Here is a 19,116-nt window from a genome sequence, read left to right as displayed (position 1 = left end):
ATCACCACAACATGAGGAACTGTATGAAAGGGTTTCGGCCTTAGGAAGGTTGAGAACCACTGATCCAGGGCCTAGATTCTAGGTGATTTAGTAGCAGAGATTCTGATAGCAGGAATTCTGTCAACTGAGCTACCCAATGTAGATAGCAGGTAAAGGCTGAGAAATCTGCTATTCACTGCCTGTGATCTAGGTCACATAGCAGTAGAAAGGCTGATAGCGGAGAGAAGGAATGGAAGAGCTGCTGTACTGACCTGGAGGTAGACCAGGGAGACCCCAGGGTCAGAGAACTGTCCAAGGTGTTAAGATTTGTATCACTAGGGAATATTTGTGTTCCAAGGGTTGTTTGCAGAGGAAGCTCCCCGAGTTTGGTCAACTACTTTCTATTTATGTCTTATTACTTCCAATTTAATTTTGATCCCATTGTGTAACTGTTTCCACCCCCAATAAACCACATACCTGTGAGTGTGGTGTGAGTCTGTACAGATAGTGTGTGGAGTTGTCAAACCCAGCTGAGCAGGGAGAAGTATAGGGAGCTGTTGGGTTTAGAAGTGGAGTACAAAACGCAAAACCTAAAATCCAGTTTTTTAATTCTATTAATCACATTTCATGTGCTTGCTGGACAACTGTGATCATCCCCACCAAACAACATCAGAGAGAATGATCAAGACTTCCTGGGTTTCTGTTTGTGCTATGACTCTATAATGACAGATGAAAATATAGTGAGAGATGTGTATATATGTGTGTGTGTGTGTGTGTATGTATATGAAAAAACATATGAAACTACAGTGGGAAATCATCATTTAAATGACCATCATTTCATTTAAATGATCCCAGACAATGAAATTTCAGAATATTGGTTTTACATGATTTGATATTTCCCAGCACATAGAAAAATTATATCTATATATCTATTTGAAAGTGAATGAATAACCTCATGAGCCAGTGTGGAGTGATGGATTGCGTTTATTGGGCCTGCCTGTCCACTGCTTTGTCTTTCCCACCATATGATTGGGCAAGGGTACGGAGACAATTTCCCCACAGCGCCCTTCCCCCAGCCCCTGGGGGCGGGACCGGAAGCCGGTCCGCACTCCCTGGCGTGCCTTTAGGCCGTCCGCGGCCGCCGTACGTGCGCGCTGCGTCTCCCCGACTCTCGGAGCTGCGGCGCGGGTGACTTGGATTCTGCGCACTGGTGGAGGTGAGCGGAATGACGGTGAGCGGGCAGGGAGCGAGTGCGGTTCGGTCTCGGAACCAGGGCGGGCCACGGGCGGACGCGCGGGCGTCAGGACCGGGGCAGCGCCGGGCGGCGGGGCGTGAGGGGAAGGAGTGCGGGGACCCGCGCTTTCTGGGGTCTGACTCGGGGCGAGCGCTCCGGGACCACGGCCCGGGCTGTCCGCACCGTCAGGGCCGCAGGTCTTTGCGCATCTCCCTGAACGAGAGAAGACCCTGGGTGAGTCACCGTTTAGAATTGTATTAGAACGTCTTAAGTTCTGAGCGCTCCAACTTGCAAAAGGCTGGTGGCCTAGTGGTTACAGATTGGGCTGCTTTCTGCAAGGTCTGCGGTGCAGAATCACAAGTCCCACCTGGGGAGGAAGACCGCGTTTCTAATCTGGTGAAGAGATACAGGCACAAGGGCCAGTTCCACCTTCTCCCAAAAGGTCGCTGTAGTCGGAACCCACTCGATGGCAGTGAGTTGTTTAAGGTTTGCGTTGCTGATGACTCTGACAACTCAGGGTCCATTTGCTGCTTCCCCACTTCGATTCAGCCTCCGTTGAATTCTTTCTGCTCATTAATCTAGGCTGTAGATCGCCTTCCCCTCCGGGAGAATGCCTTAGAAGAACATTGGCTGCACGCTTCTCCAGCCAGCCCCGCTCCACGGGCCTGCCTAGGTGTGTCCGTAATGGAGATCACCTTGCTGAGGACAGAACAGGGGCCATTGTCATGAGTCTGACCTTGACCGGCTTTGTGTGAAGTCCCCGAACCAATCTTGTAAGTTCTTCTATTGAATAATGTGCATGTCCTAATTATAGTCCCATTCCTGCTGCTGCAGTCCCACCTGTATCTGTGATGTACTGATCTGCCACCAACCATGATCTGTGACATGCTCTTTGTTCTATGCCCTATTTATCCTGGGTTCTGACTGTGAATCCTCAGTTGTTATTTTGACCTTGTCCTAATGGCCTCCCTTATCCATATGATGTGAGTGTGTGTGTGTTTTGTTGTCGCTTAAAGTTTAAAAAATGTTCTCCTTGAATTACATTTGGCATAGGGGTCACTTTTGTACCCTAACACACAATTTAGGATCATCAATGACTCAAGATACAGTTCTTCTTGGGACAGCATCTTGACAGCCATACCTGCAGGTAAGGCCAGGCCAGGCTGCCTGGCTTCTGTCCTGAATGATCAAATGTTACAATGTTCTTTATCTCTGTAGGTTGGCAAATCTGGTTCCCCAGATAAGTACTCAGATGTACAACACTTCACCTACTAGCCTCCTGCCCAAAGGTACTGAGCTCTCTTGTTCTGTGGCCTGGGAATCCTACTGCTCTGTCTCAGTCTCTTGGTTCTGCTGCCACCATGTCTCTGTTGCTGCTTCTCCCTATCACTTTCTCTCTTGTGTCACAATTCTCTGTCTTCTGGATTGAAGAGTTTTGATGCACAAATCTAGAATCCAAAGACCCCTACTCCTGGCTCTTCTTTTTTCATGGTAGTGAGATCCCAGTTCCTGTCTTTGAAAAAACCTAACATGATATCCAATGTGACTAATCGTCAGGTTAGGTTTTCAGACAACTTATTTGCATAACCGCAGGCCACAAGGGTACCAATCTATTATTGGGCAAGGTCCCAATCCTCTTAAACAAAAAAAAAAAAAACCCAAACAAACAAACACTGCCATCAAGTTAACACAGACGCACAGCGAGCCTATATGACAGGGTAGAACTGCCCCTGTGGTTTTCCAAGACTGAAGCTCTTTAGCAGAGAAGAAATCAGTATCACTTCTGGGAGGAGGAAGCCCCATTGTTCTTTCCAGGAGAAATTGGTGGTTTCCAACTGCTGACCTTGCAGTTAGCAGCCCAACAGTAACCACTGTGCTACCCGAGTCCTTTGCCTCAGTCACATTGGTGGATGACACACCCACCTAGATGTTTGGAAGGAGTCAAGGGGCCATAGCTGCAAGACTGCATACGTGCACAGGCAAACTATCTGACCTCATTGCATTACTGCAAGTCATGTTACATTAAAAACGTTGTTTGTCTTCGGGCCAAAAGTGCACTCACTATGGGGGATGTATTCTTCCTTCATTCCAATATACATACTAATAGATGATATGTAAGTGTTTATATGGAGCCCTGGTTTGACATGTGTTGAGAGTTGGACTGCTAATCTCCCGGTCAGAGGTACAAACCCGTTCATTAGCTGCCTGTCATGGCTTTATAGTCTCAGAAACTCAGTAGAGCAGTTCTCCTGTGTCCTATCGGGTGCTTACATGTCTGCCTCTACTTGGTGGTGAGTTTTAAAGTGTATGTAAAGTGATTGTACAATTTGCAGTTCCTCTGGCAAAATAACCTCAGTTTATAACAGTTCTATATATAGCCCATTTTAAATGTTTCCAGGTGCTTTAACATCATCTTAAAGGTCATTGAATTGTCATTCTCCTTGAGAGTCACACAGTAAGGAATTAATAGTTTTGTATTCTGTAAGGCAGGGATCTGGGTTTTTTTGTTTCTTCTTTTTGACATGTATATTTGATCAATCCCTATTTATTACAAAGTCATCTTTTACTCATGTCTGAAAATTATGAGTTTTAAAATTTATTGCTCATGGTATAAGCATGTTTTTTGTCACTCAAAGTTACCGTTAACAGTATTGGGGACTTTGTGTGTTAAGAAGAGCGACAGTACAGTAACAGCATCTGGACCTCCAGGTTATGTGTTGCTCACATTGTATTCTCCCATCAGCCTGCAGGTTTTGAGTCACCAGCAGCTTAGAGGAAGGAGGAAGAAGTGCCTGGATTGGGTATTATTATTTCTCGGATGTCCTCATGAGAGATTGAAATTTGTGAACATCCTTAGAGTTGATCCAGATAAGACAAAAATAAAGCTTCACAGTTGCCAGCAGTGTCCTGAGGACCAAAGAAAATGACGAATGCTCAGGTGATTTTGATGCGTTTCATCCTTTTCTCTATTTCCTAGTGGAAGTGTAGGAGCCTGTATAACACTGATGCAGTTCACTGGAAAAGTGGAAATTAAATATACTAGAGTTAGAGATAAACTTTGACTTCAACATTGGGCTGGAGAAAATTAGGAATATATTGATCATAGGATTAACACTAAACTATTGACATTGAACATATTTATAATATGTTACTGAGGATTATTTGGATGACATTAGCTTTCAACTCATAATTCGTTATTCTATGACCAACCCATGAGAATCATTCCAATTAAACGCTATGCCTAGTTTTTAAGGAGATATAAGATCAAGTCATTGGGAGAGTTCAGTATTCCATGGGATTTTTGTCTGAGTAAATTTCTATAATCATTCTTTCTGAAGGTGATAATATAATCTCGCAAACTGCAGCATTCTCATTAATGCATCTGAAATGGGCCTTGTAGCAATAGTATTTTTAAAATGGTTCACAGCTTCTGACTTCCTCTAACTAAAGATGTAGGAGAAAGAATCATCCATCAACACCAGCTCTGATTCATATGAGACAGCTTAAACATACCTGTACCCTCCAGTGTTTTTCCAGTTCTGACACCAGTTATCTCTCCCACAGTCCTCGCCTCAGCTCATTAACTTTCTGCAGTGGCCACATACAGATTACAGTCCAGAGTCACAGGTACAAGTTTTATTCAGTAACAGAATGTAACTTGGTATCAGAATCAATAGGCTACATATTGGGATTCATTTTGAGGAAACATGCCAGCCGATTTCTTCTTCAGGGCAAGCCTGTTCTCTCTGTCCCCTCTCAGACATTTTGCCCCCTGAAGATAGGCTCATGTCTTAGATCCATCTGTATAGGCTCCTCTTAGCCCCTTGGGGATATCTTCCTCCTGATCTTGCCTGCCTGGCCCACTGTTTGCTGAAAAGCCCTTTCTGGACCTTTCACCATTGGCTCTGTCCTTGTGTCCCATCTGCCCTGGTCATTATCTCCATTGGTAAAGCTCTTGACCCGTGAATCTGATAGTTCATTGTGCAGGAGCAGCAGTAGTACACCAGTCCCTATGAGTTAGAGGTTCAAGATGTTCTATGATTTGCTGTGCAGCATCTCAGAAGACTGAATAGCCATCAAGTAAATAAGTCTTCAAGATGTGCAAACTGGTGAGTCCCAAATCCATAGTTGAGGTATCACTGTGGAGGGTTGCCCTCATTAATGTGTTTACCAAGGCTGATGAAGAAGATCATCAGGTCAGACAACAGTCCACTGCCTCACAAGGTGAAGTTGTTGAATCTGCTCAGATAATAGGTTGCAGGCTGAGGAACCCAAAATTGGAAGATCACACAGCAGGCTGTTGGCTCACAGAGTGGTGGAAGCTCTCAAATCAGATCACCCAGGTGGTTCCCAGTTGCAGGGATGCCAAGAAAGTGGCTCCTGCATCTCTGGAAGCTGGCAAATCCCCAATCCATGGGTTCATTCTGAACTGTGAGGCTGCAGGGCTAACAAAACCAAATCAACAGGTCAGATGACAGGCCAGTGTCTCACTGTCTCTTCTCAACCATGCCTGCAGGCAGTTCTCTCTCTCCCTCTCCTTTGCTCTTGATCTGATGGCTTCTTGGGCCAACTTAGTACCTTCCCTGCTAGGCAAGATTAGAAGGGTCAAGCCAATGGCCACAGAACTAGGAGGGGCCCATTGGAGAGCATAGGATGAAAGATGGCAGGTCCAAGAGGACCTTGTAATTGAAGTTAAGGCAGTACTATCCAAAGGTGGCTAAGAACAATTTGTCCTAAGGTAGACTAGGTGCTTGTCCTAAGGTAGCCTCTAAGCTTAGAAGTTGTTTTGCACTTGGAGAGGGAGATTTTGCCTTTGAGTTTTCTGTTCTTAGTCCTGAGATACAGCATGTTGTTCCTGATCCTGAGTTGTACCGTGTTCATTAAGAAACCACTTTGATCTATTGAGTTTTGAGTGGCCATAGCAACTGATTATCAAACCCAGAAGAGAGAGAGAAAGACAAAGAATGGTGTTGGAGGAATGTAAGAACTGACAACACATGTTGGAGAGCTGAGGTGTGTTTCACCTCCCCCTCTTAGAAATCAGCTCTGAACTGAGCCTAATACCTATCACCACTGCAGGTACAGAGCATCTCATAATGGTGCTACTGCTAGGACTCCTAATTCCATTTCACAATGTTCTGTTAACTTGTGAATATAAATAGGTATGTGTTTATCTATTGTATGTGAGTATAAATCTGAGCTATTTCTACTGCTACTCAAAATTCTAATTTTATGAGTGGGTGCATTATTGTTGGGGCATGGGTGTCCCCAACATGCGAACAGGTCCTCAGGAATGACTTCATGGTTGTGGAAAATATTAAAGACAGAGACAGACGGCAGGGCACAGGGGCTCCTAGTCCCATGTCAGGACTGAGAGAGTAAATGTATTTTCTACTGGGCCTATATAATGGGGCTTACAGATCTTTCTTAAGGCACGTCCTACGGTTAACATACACATAGTCAATTGGGGATATCATTAAGCAGGTACCATTAAAAAAAGAACAACAATGAAATGAGTCACCATCTTGACCTAGTGTTAGTTGACTTCAACCCCCACCACCTCCACCCCCCAATCCAAGCCCTCCCCAAGGGTTTGCTACATTTATGGTAGGTTTCCTATAGGAAAAAAATGCTTTAATAGGTAGATAACCTTTAGGCATAGTGTAGTATCCAGGCACAGAAATTGATTCATCTGTGGTTGCCACTTTAAGGCTGCTCCTATTGCAGGGGGCACATTACATGGCCTGGAGAACATGTATTTGAAAACATTTCTGTCTCGGAACAATGGAGCTCTTTCTCTAAACAGGCCTAGTTTTCTGTGCTCGTGGTTGTGAGTGTAGCAATAAGGTCAAATACTTCCTACCAAGTCCTCAGTTTACTATACATTATGAAATGTACTATTACAAAATAGTTTTTATTACTCTCTTGCATTCTTTACTGTAAGATTTTTTTTAATCTTCAAATGGAAAATACTTCATTAAATACACTCCTGTTACTACAGGAATCACTGACATTCAACGATGTGGCTGTAAAGTTCACCTGGGAGGAATGGCAGCTCCTGAACCCTGCTCAGAAGATGCTCTATCAGGATGTGATGTTGGAGAACTATCGCAACCTGGTTTCCATCGGTGAGGAGAGTTCCTGACTTATGCATGAAAATCTTTGCATTTTCTGTGGTGTTCTCAAAGAGGAAGATTCTCATTGCATTCTCTGTTCCTAGGCTATTGGATCCAGTCTTATACCCTAGAGAGAACAGCCCTTTTTTTGTTGCTTTGATTATTTTCCCCCCAGAAATGCAATATTCTGGAGGCTTCACAAAGCTAACCTTAATTTTGGGGTGTCTAAGACTCTATAATATCTCATGAACTGGATATCTCGTTGGCACCCCAGAAGCTTCCTCTCAATTGGAACAAAGAGAACAACCGTGGTCTGTACTAGGTAAAAAGCCATAGTAGAATTTTTACAGGTGTGTGAGCAAAACACCTTCAGGGGAAATGGCTGGGGGAGTGGATTCAACTGGGAGAAGGTGTCGGATAATACATAAAAGTGTGTGCTTCTTGCAATGTGAAACCTCGCTTTTCCTAGAAGTTTAGAAAAATACTCCAGCGCTTCTGAGTTTAGATTTCTATTTCTTTGATTTGCACTATGTACATTTGTTTCCATAATTTTTGAAGATTCTCAAACCTTTCTCTCTTTTATGTCCTTCTACCTTCTATGAAAGCCCATCTTTCAAGCCTCTCTCCAAACAGAGACCTTTGAGTTTGTAACTGTCCTCTGGGTTCAGCACATTCCTCCCCTATTGACTTAGAGTGGATTTCCCTTTGGAGTGTGCACCCCACCTTGGCTCCTGAGCTCCCACTGTAAATGGGCCTCCATTGTGCTTCCTTAGTCCCCCTTGGAGTTTCTCCAAAGGCTTTAGTTTCCATTTTCTCGTTTTGTTTTCCTTGGAAAGTTTTCTTCATTCTAGGGATACAAGTTCTGTCTGTTTTCTAATCGAGATGGTCAAATTGCCTTCTCCCTCAGAATTGCTTAACAGACACATATCTATATATTTTACTCCTTTTGGTGGAACATATGTGTGACTAATGTTATTGTCAGGTGTCTAAGATCATCTCCCAGCAAGAAAATTGTTGTCAGCTTAGAATATTCTTTAGCACTGTACCTTCAATTTTCTTCACTTGTAGGATTTTCTTTAAAGTTGTCTGCGTCTCCAATAATTTTGTAAGTGGGAATGACATTTTTAAAAATCATTTTACAATGGGGGCTCTTACAGCTCTTATCACAATCCATACATCCATCCATTGTGTCAAGCACATATGTACATATATTGCCATCATCATTTTCAATGCATTTCTTTCTATTTGCGTCCTTGATATCAGCTCCTCCATTTTCCCTCCCCACCCTCCCTCCCTCCCTCATGAACCCTTGATAATTTATAAATTATTATTTTTTTAATGTCTTACATAGACCGTTGTCTCCCTTCACCCAACTTATCTGTTGTTGGACCCCCTGACCTTTGCTGTTTCTAAAGACCATTTTGGCTGTATTTTCCAGCACTGATTTTTTGGTTGTTAAACTGCATGGCATAGTCAGTGCTGCTCCCTCTTTTTCTGTCTTTTGAGTAGCCTTTTGGTTTCCATATGTATGATGTTCTCAGTATCATCCCACAACTCTTGTCTCAGTTATTAGTTTTCAGTCATCAGCCCTTTATTCCTCAAGTTTATTCTTTAGATAGTCGCTAAGCGCAAGTGAACCAGGTACTTTGGCTATTGTGGACTTCCTTGAACTTCATCTTCAACTTGGATTTGAGGAATTGATTATCTCATTTTGGCCTTATTTTGACTGATGAGCTTCTCCATCATTTCATTCCACAGATGTGGTTGATTTGATTTTCATGTATTCCTTTCAGAAAGGTTTTTATGTATAGTTTCCATTTCTGTTGTTTAATAAGGAATTTGTTATGAATTCATTAGTCTCTCAAAATTTTATTGTTAATTACATGTGTCATTTCTATCACTAAGGCCCATTTCCCAACTACTGATACTGTTTCCAAATTTTACATTCATCATTGATTGTATGGTTGATCGATTTCAGGCTGAAAAAGGCAAATTTTCAATATATTTTTTAAATCATTACATTCTATTGTTCAGTCACATCAAGGCGTATTGTAGTTACTACCACAATCAGTTTCAAAACATTTTCTTTCTTCTTGAACTCCTTGATATCATCTCTCCTTCCCCCACCCTTCAGTTTCTTTATTGTGGAAAATGAGTAACTTAACACCAGTGTTGAGGGTTAACATCAGTGCTGAGGGCAGGTAGAGGGGAGTGACTGTCCCCTGAGCTGGAGAACAATAACAGCATGTCTGCTTTTGTAGATAAAGCTGGCAGCTGCTCGTAATTGTCCATGTCATTTCATGATGTTTTAATTAGGACAATGTGACTGGGACTCTTTTCCAACCCAGACATATGATGGCCTCCGTCTACCCAGAATCCTGACCTTTCAGGCTTCTTTCATCCAGACAATAGAGAGTTTGTCTGCATACACTCTCTTCCTGGTCCTCGATTTCCCACAGCCTGATACTTATCATGAAGTGTTCTCCTGAACAGATCAGATGTCCCAGATTCATGCTTTGCCTATTCCTTTGTGTGTGTGCCTGCTGGAGACTTGCAGATCTCACGTCTATGTAAACTCACTGCTCAGTGACCGCAGTCTCTTATTTGGCATTGCCGATGAGGCCCCTGTACTCTGTATTTGCTGCCTGCTTTGTCTTCCTTAATTGGACACACCACTCCTAAGAACCTATTCAACTGTGGGGCTCGATCCCACACTTTATGTTTGCTTTAACATTTGGTACACACATTTAAATGTGTAGTAACTGGTCTTACTTGCAGGTATATGAACATTAACCTACCACTGAAGGTGTTGCACGTCAAGAAATATCTTGCAGTGTACTTTTTGATGATGAATATGACATCAATCTTCTTGATTTTATCAATTTTAGCCTTACAAACCACTTGATTATCTAAATAAAAATAGTTGGTACTAGTCTATTAAGGTTCAATAATACATACACTATCCATCTTTAAACTTTTCATTTTGGCAACTTGCAATTTTTCTTGATAATACTTCATACATTTCATCTTCCAATAATTAGTGGATATTTGCAGCTATTTTTTCTCACTTTCAGTCATGTCATGTTACTCACTGAAGGTCCCCAAAAGTTTACTCCATCCACGGTTGCCTGTACTTTGAGAAGTTAGTACTTCTTCAGTGCTGTTTCATTGCCATTAAACCTGAGGGGCTCGTGTTCCAGAAGTAGGTCACCAGATCCTCCTCACTTTTCTCTTGTGGAATTTCCACTAAGATCTGTGCACCATGGTTGATCCTGCTGGTATTTAAAAATCTGGGTGGCATTGCTTCCAGCATAACAGCAAAATGCAAGCCATCACAGGACAGCACTGGAAGATGAATAGTGTAAGTTAGAAGATAGGTTCCATAAACATAAGGAATATGTTTGTGTACCATACTACCTTTCATATGTACCTGTAAAAATTGTTTTCTCCCAAGTAGAACATTATGCATTTTTCACATTCCCAACTTTGCCCAGTACTTAGTTGTCTTTCAGTGAAGATTGATAGAATGAATACATCTGACCTCTAGCACCTGAAACTAGCAGGCCTTACCACCCCTGTGGTCTGTGGGTCTCAATGACTTGCTTGTATTTATAATCTTTGTATATTTTCATGGTCCTATTAAGCAACTGCCAAATCTGTGTTCATTCATTATTTTCACATCTAACCTGGTTTCTTTAGTAACTGCTTTTACTATTTGGATTGTTTACACAATGGTATTTGTACCAAAGGGCAAGAAACATAAAGCATACTTATTTACATTTATATGAGAGGGTTGTCAATAAAGATCTACCTTGTATCAATGCATGTTTGAAGGGGTCCATTGTAAATCAAAATGATGAAAAGATTCAATGTTCTGTTCTTTTATAGAGATCCACAAAGTTGATGATCATTTGCTTGAGCACTGGCAACATGAAATAAGCGTGGGCAGAACCGAACAATGCTATAAATTTAATACATTGGAAAATATTCATCAGCACAAAAATAATTTTCCTCAAAAAGAAAATTATGAGGTATTTAGCTTACATGAAAAAATTGTGAAATCAGATTTAATCATGCTGGCATTAAATCAAAATAGTAACAGCAAAATACAGAAGTCAATTGTGCCCAGTGGAGATGAGAAAACTTTCAGTCTTGAACAAGAACAATTTTGTACTGCAGTGAAATTCCTTGAGTGTGAAAAATCCAGTAACATGACGTCACAATGCATTCCGCATCAGGAATCTGACAAACGTGAGGACCCACACCTAAGAGATAAATGTGGGAATACTTTCATCAAGGAGTCCTTCATCGGTGATCATCAGTTGATTCATTTACTAGATAAGACGTATAAGTGCAGTCGGTGTGGGCAAGAATTTGACAAAGTATTCAAACTCACTGCACATTATCGAACAGCTCATAAAGAACAAAAACCATATACGTGCTTGGAATATGGGAAAACTTATCACAGTAAATCATACCTCAAGGAACATCAGAAAACTCATGTTTCCAGGACGTCTTATGTATGCAGTGCCTGTGGGAAAGCATTTACCAGTAACAGCGAGCTCACTGTTCATGAGCGAACTCATACTGGAGAGAAACCCCATGTATGTGGTGAATGTGGGAAAGCCTTTATCAGGAAGAATGTTCTTACTGTTCATCAGCGAACTCATACTGGAGAGAAACCCTATGTATGTGGTGAGTGTGGGAAAGGCTTCATTCAGACAGCACATCTCACTGCTCATCAGCGAATTCATACTGGAGAGAAACCTCATGTATGTGGTGAATGTGGAAAAACCTTTATCTGGAAGAATCAGCTTATTGTTCATCAGCGAACTCATACTGGAGAGAAACCACATGTATGTAATGAATGTGGCAAAACCTTTGTCAGGAAGAAGGGCCTCACTGTTCATCAGCGAACTCATACTGGAGAGAAACCCTATGTATGTGGTGAATGTGGAAAAGCCTTTACCTGGGAGAGTGAGCTCACTGTTCATCAGCGAACTCATACTGGAGAGAAATCCCATGTATGTGAGGAATGTGGAAAATCCTTTCTCTGGAAGAAAGACCTCACAGTTCATCAGCGAACTCATACTGGGGAGAAACCCCACGTATGTGGTGAGTGTGGAAAAGCTTTTATCAGGAAAAAGGATCTCACTGTTCATCAGCGAACTCATACTGGAGAGAAACCCCATGTATGTGGTGAGTGTGGGAAAGCCTTTATCGGGAAGAAGGACCTCACTGTGCATCAGCGAACGCATACTGGGGAGAGACCCTATATATGTGGTGAGTGTGGCAAAGGCTTCATTCAGACAGCACATCTCAAAATTCATCTACGAACTCATACTGGAGAAAAACCTTATGTGTGCGGTGAGTGTGGCAAAGCTTTCCGGCAAAAGCGATGCCTTACAGAACATCAGATATCTCACACAGGAAAGAAACCCCATGTGTGTGATCAATGTGGAAAAGCATTCATCTGGAAGAATGTTCTCACTGTTCATCAGCGAACTCATACTGGGGAGAAACCTCATGTGTGTGGTGAATGTGGGAAAGCTTTTACCTGGAAGAAGGACCTCACTGTGCATCAGCGAACTCATACTGTAGAGAAGCCACATGGATATGGTGAATTTGGAAAAAGCCTTTACCTGGAATTATGAGCTCACTGTTTGTCAGTGAACTCAAACTGGAGAGAAACCCCATGTGTGTGGTGAGTACAGCAAAGGCTTCATTCAGAGATCACATCCCAAAACTCATCCATGTTCTCATCCTGGAGATAAACCTTATGTATGTGGTGAACCTTTCAGCCAGAAGCGATGCCTTACAGCTTGTCAGAGATTTCACACAGGAAAGAACCCCTGGGCATGACTTAAATGTGGAAAATCTTATCTGTGATAGTCAAGTGTCATTCAACATGAGAAAACGCAATGAGAAAACCTTTCAATGGGGTTAGTGTAACAAAGCTTTCAAAACAAAGAGGGTTTGGTCAAACAATGGTGCTAGGGTGTGGCCCCAGCTGGGTGCTGGACCAGATAATTGTGACTTACCATGTGGCTACCCATGCTCTGAATTGCTGTCCCTCTACTCATTGAGCCCACTGGTAGGGGGAGAGGGACATCCAGATTTCCGCAGGGCACATGGACACCTCTTTGGTCTTCCAGCTTTCAGTGCCTGAAAGATTTGGACCTGGTGTTTCCAAGCAGTAGAATTTACCCAGATGCCAGTAGTGCCCACTCAACCTGCATGCTCTTTGTTACCCCCCAGTGATACCATAAAAGTACCGTGAAATAAGAGTGAAGAAAATAGAAGGGCATATAGGAACAATTAGTCCAGAGGACAAGTGGACCACAGCAAACCTCAGCCTCCACAACCCTGAGACCAGAAGAAGATGGTGCCCATCTTCCTCTGCTAATTTCTCTGAAAAGGATGACAAAAGAGGGTCCTGAGTAGAGTGGGAGAACAAAGTGGAATAAACCCCACAGTCATAAAATAGACTAGGCTTACTGATCTGGTGGAGACTTGGAATCCTAAGACTACCGCCCTTAGCGACTCCTCAATCTTTGAGCTATACTCTCTTCTGAGTCAGTTTTTAGCCAAAAAATATACAGGCTTGGAGGGGAAGAATAACACCAGAGAGGTATACATGCCTTAGAACAATCAACCGTACAAAATCAAAAGGACAGCATTTGCCTATGGATAAAAACTTGAAAACAAGGGACAGAAAAGAAAGATGATAATAATGATAAAACGGAGGGCGGAAGTGGGAAGAGTGCTGGTCTGCACTCATGGGGACTGCAGTCAATGTATGAATTGTTGAATGGACAACCTATTTAGTCTAAACATTTTAAATCATAAAAGTTTCAAAAACATTGAAGAGCTCATGTCTCAATGATTTCATGTAGGACAGTTACCATGTACCTGTAACGAGTGTGGGAAAACTTTTACCTGTGTTTCTAAGTTTTCTTGACAGGGAAATACAAAAAAATGAAAAAGCTTTAAATTCAGTCAAGGTGGGAAAGCTCTCCACAGAGAGTTGTATGTCACCACATACCAGTGATCTCATGTAGAAGGAAAGCCCTAGCAATATAGTGACTTTGCAAATGCCTTCTGTGGCTTCTCTCATGTGTTAGTAAACACCAGTGGGATCCTAACTAATGTAGTTCTGGTGGGACGGCCTCTAACCAGAAAGGAGTCAAGTGACAATAGATTTGTACAGCAGAGAAACCATATGAATACAGTGAATGTGGCAATGCAGGTGCATTTAGTGACTGGCAGTGCCTCTAGTATCCAGTTACATTTTATTTTATGTTCCACAAAGCCCATAGGATAAGCTGTGATGCACCAATTAGAAGTGCTGAACAAAATGTCTGCCTCATAGTATGACTATAGTTTGTATACTGGGAAATCCTATGAATACAGAGACTGGGAAAGCCTGACAGACTCATCCTGTGTGTATATATACATTGATATAAAGAAATCTGGTGTCAATTGAGAGGATTATGAGTGAAGGGTTGAAGTGGCCTGTCAAGATAAACCAATGAGGCCTCTGTGTGGCCATGGCTTTCTCCTGAGAATTCTGGGAACTCTGGTATTTCCTTGGAGGCAGGAGAAATACTCCCTACTGACTCCCTTGGAGACTACTGACAAGGCTGACTCCCTGTGAGACACTCCTGAGGAGAAGCCACATGGACCTACTCTGATGCTGCCCTGGGAACTGGAGAGGCCACGTGGAGACCCCTGTCAGCTCTGAGATGCTTACAACGCTACTGGATCCAAAGACTACCCAACTACCCACTAGCCTGTGATCGTCCTGCATGTGGCATCAATACATGTGTTGAGTGAGTCTGAAGAGGACTTTTAGAGATTGGTATCGGACATATGGGCTAATATTGGACTTAAGGACTTGATCTGGACTGGGTTGGATGTTTTTTTTTAATATCCAATTGCTCTTACATATAAACCACTTTCTTACATACATATGAGTGGATTTATTTCTCTAGTCTACCGGGTCTATCAGACCAATCTGAAATTCTATTTGATGCCCCTTTTGACCCATGTTAGGTATTTTCAGTCTTTTAAAAAGTTAAGGAGAAATACTCTGACCAGAGATCAGGAATGTGAATGGCCTTGCTATTATGCAGAATGTATTGGATATTGGATTGTTGCAGATGTAGTTAGTTTAAGATATAACCCTTTATCCTTTGAGCTCCTTTTTGACCCATTTCAAATCTATTGTTTTTAATATTTTTCGATTGAGCTTTATTGCTGTTGTAATTTTTTTTAAAATACATTTCTCTATATGAAATCCGTGATAACCTAATAGTGGGTGGTATTGCTGTATCATGGGATTTCAATTTCTGGTTACTTTTAAGTATCGCCATGTCATTTTCCACAGTGTCTGTATGTATTTACAAATCCACCAGCAGTGTATATGAATTCCAATCCTATATCCTCTCCAGCATTTGTTGTTTTCTGTTTCTTTGGTTAGGCTGTCATTATGGGTATAAATTACTCTCGTTATAGTTTGCATCTCCCTGAAGGCTAATGATCGTGAGCATGTTTTCATATATTTGTTGATCATTTGTACTTTTGGTGATCTGTGTTTTCCCATTTCTTGATTGGGACTCTTGTTATCTTTTTTATTGAGATGTTGTAGAGTTCTGTATATTTTTGTAATTAACACTTTGTCCGATGTGCCATTGGTAAAAGCTGTTTCCTAATCTTTGTGCTCTCGTTTCACTCTCCTGATGAAGTCTTTTGATGTGAATAAGTGATGTAAGTTCAGCATGTCCAAATCGTCTACCTTGTCTTTCCTGAAAGTTCCTCCTCCGTTATACTTGGTAGTCTGTGTATGTTCTGCAATAGGGGTGTTCTGTGATGTCTAGTGTCACTATGGGTTGTGGCCAACAAACATCTACCTTGGAAGAAATAAGACCAGAATGCTCCTGAAAGGAAAGGATGGCAAGAGTAGTCTTAGTCTTACCCATTTCGGGTATATTGTGTTGTGCCATGAGAAATTATAACCACTATAATGCCATTTATGTCCAAATTGTGAGTCTTTATTCCACCCAGTGGCCAATAGGAGGATCAAATCTGTCAGAAAATCCCTGAGGCCCAAAATGATGCCCAGGTGAACTTTATAAGGACAAAACCACAGCCAGTTCGGCAAGTGGGAGGGTTAGGGATACTCAGGGAGGATTATGAAGGACTGAGTGACTGCTGTTCCCCAGGCTGACTCAACTTTTGGGACTCCAGGTGCAGGTAGAAGATTTTCTGTAGCCCCTTGGGTGATAATCTTGACAAGGTTATCACCCAAGGGGCTACAGGAAACGGTCCCAGTGATTTTGTTAAACCTCAGGTTCTAATTATTCTCCTAGAGTCTGTGTTCCAAACCCACTGCCCCACTTGGGATGATTGTCATGTATTACTTATCATCCTCTTACAAAATAAGAAGGAAGTCATTTTCATCAGAATCCCAGAAGACCATTGTAGGCCCCTGGGTGGGAGTTTGGGGGGCGGGGCGGGGCATGACCATAGAGGAAAATTGGGACCAACTGGAGGATAGTATTTCCCCAGAACAGACCCAGATGGGACCGAAATACCCCAGAGGACAACCATGCTCTGGACACTTTCCAGGGGACATTGTGAGGGGGCCCACTAGCAGTTTGGCAAGGAGACAAGTTGGTCTTTTGATTTCAAGAGACTTTATGGGGGCTCGCTCCCTGCAAGGGTTTAACATAAGGCAAGGCCACACTCCGGGAAGTACAAGGTCAACAGCCTTGGGGACTGGCTCCTGGGGTCATGCACTAGCTGGTGCGCTACCCTTAGTTTTTAACAGACCCTGAGCGGGAATTTGCTACATAACCTGGAGACCTGTCTGCTTGGCACACTTTCTTAACCACTGCAGAGATCCTATGGCTAAATGATTTAGCCATACATCAATATAGGGGAATTGATCAGGGTGGCCAGGTTTCCCTGTTACTACATTCCACACTGCTTGGGCTACCTTAGGGTCATAAGTTCCCATGGCAGGCCACCTTAACCCAAATGTAGTCCTCTAATTCACAATGGCTATGGAGTTTTCTAGGGCTAAGCTTTACTCCATACTCATTAGTAAATTCAGCTTGAAAATTGTTCATGCACTGAGAGGAGTGCTACTTGTAGGACACAACCCTCCCATGATAATACTTGGTTCAGAGGAGAAAGAATAGGACCAGAGTAAACAAAGGTCAATGAGGGGCGTCATGTGGTCCTCTCTGTGGACTGGTTGCTCTAATTGGGAACATCGTCCTCATGGCCTGGTGGGCCAGGATGTGCTCCACTCTCATCCTCCTCCCTCTTCATCTGTTTCCGTGTGCTCCAATCAGATATGTCGTAGCGTAATTCTTTTGAACTCATTTGGTGTTAGTGTGCACAGTGTACCACATTTCTGAGCCCAGTATTTCTGCCTCTAGCCCTTCATTGTTCCTGCCCTGACTGAGGCTCCTATGCATCATTGCATCAGAGGCTGGGCAGTATAGAGTACCTTAATTACCTCACGCTTGCCAAAACCCATTTCTTCTTTACACACTGATGGTTCTTAATCAACCTCATCAAATACCTTGGTAATGTTCATATGTGGTCAATAGATGTTTTAGAATAATTAATGTCAGACTGGCTGTGGTTGTTATATAATCTGTTATCAATTTGAGAGGATTAAGATTAAAGGGGTGGTGTTTAGCCTGTCCATCAGGTCACAGCTTGATGACCTCATTTGGAGGCACTAAGGAGATAAATAGCTCCCTGGAGGCAGGATGCAGGCTCACTCCCCATGGGACATACCTGTTGAGAAGACACATGGAAAGGAGCTGATGGAGCCAGAGCTCTGGAGCTGAAGGAGCCACATGTAGACCCCTGCCAGCACTGAGATGCTTATACCATACCGCCACTGGATGCACAAGACCTTCCACCCACTGGCCTGTGATCTTCCTGCATTTGGCATCATTGCATGTGTTTCATGAGTCTGAGGAGAAATGTATACATTGGTATCAAACATGAGCTAATATCAGATTTGATCTGAACCGGGCTTGGATGTTTTCTTAATACACAGTTGCTCTTGTATATAAAGCTCTTTCTTATACACATGAGTGTCTGAATTTGTTTCTCTAGTCTACACAGACTACACTGGTTCCATGGAGTTGGGGGTTGTTGATGCCTCAAACATTCCATGCTTGCAGGATGCCATTCAGTGCCATTTTCCAACCACTCTTCCCTTGAATATATTTCCTCATGATTCTTGGCTCTGCGAATAGCTGCATTGTCCTACAGAAACTGATACCTGCTTGAGGAAATAGCTCAGGTGCTACTGGTGGGTGCACTTCAGTCCAAATTCCTGAGATCTGGCAGCAGTAAGCCAGATGCTGGGACCACAGGAGGTCCCCCTCTTCTGTCTCTCTATTTTATTTATGTACATGTGCCCTGAGGCCTCTGGCAGGATGTCACCAGGAGGCATTGGCCTACTAATGTGAATCAGCCAGGTTTTTCCCCCACCTTGGCCATGATCATCACCAACCCCAGCGTTCTTACAAGCAACACAAAGATTCCATCCCAGTGCCTGATGCTACGGAAAACATCAGTGTCAGTAGAGTCATTCAAGTGTCAGCATGCCTCAGGGAAGAAGTTGCTACCTTGAAAAGTTGGGTCCCAGACAAGGACAAGTTGTTAATTCTGTAGTCTCTAAGAAACGGCAGGATTCTGCAGGGAAACCCCTTTGTTTGGCAGAGAATATTCAAATTAGTGCAAAGCCTGTCAAGT

General features: G+C 42.7%; 1 protein-coding gene across 8 annotated transcripts; it reads left to right on the top strand.

Annotated features, from left to right (window-relative positions):
• Window positions 1–1,106: 1,106 nt before the first annotated feature.
• Window positions 1,107–18,442, top strand: LOC142450525 (uncharacterized). Of its 8 annotated transcripts, none has more exons than XM_075552557.1 (7): window positions 1,107–1,195; window positions 1,796–1,986; window positions 2,432–2,502; window positions 3,957–4,151; window positions 4,778–4,840; window positions 7,215–7,341; window positions 11,218–18,442. In XM_075552557.1, exons 4-7 carry the CDS (start codon window positions 4,137–4,139, stop codon window positions 12,981–12,983), a joined length of 1,971 nt encoding a protein of 656 aa, XP_075408672.1. In that variant the 5' UTR covers window positions 1,107–1,195; window positions 1,796–1,986; window positions 2,432–2,502; window positions 3,957–4,136; the 3' UTR covers window positions 12,984–18,442. The 8 variants fall into 8 exon arrangements, with proteins under 8 accessions (XP_075408672.1, XP_075408669.1, XP_075408674.1 ...); XM_075552554.1 differs by having other exon boundaries at window positions 1,157–1,210; XM_075552555.1 differs by lacking the exon at window positions 1,107–1,195 and adding an exon at window positions 1,249–1,447.
• The last annotated feature ends 674 nt before the right edge of the window (window positions 18,443–19,116 follow it).

The sequence above is a fragment of the Tenrec ecaudatus genome, chromosome 6, assembly GCF_050624435.1.
Source record: "Tenrec ecaudatus isolate mTenEca1 chromosome 6, mTenEca1.hap1, whole genome shotgun sequence".
NCBI classification, from domain to species: Eukaryota; Metazoa; Chordata; class Mammalia; order Afrosoricida; family Tenrecidae; genus Tenrec; species Tenrec ecaudatus.
Note: the sequence above shows the minus strand (reverse complement) of the source record. Positions and strands in the feature narration are given on the sequence as shown.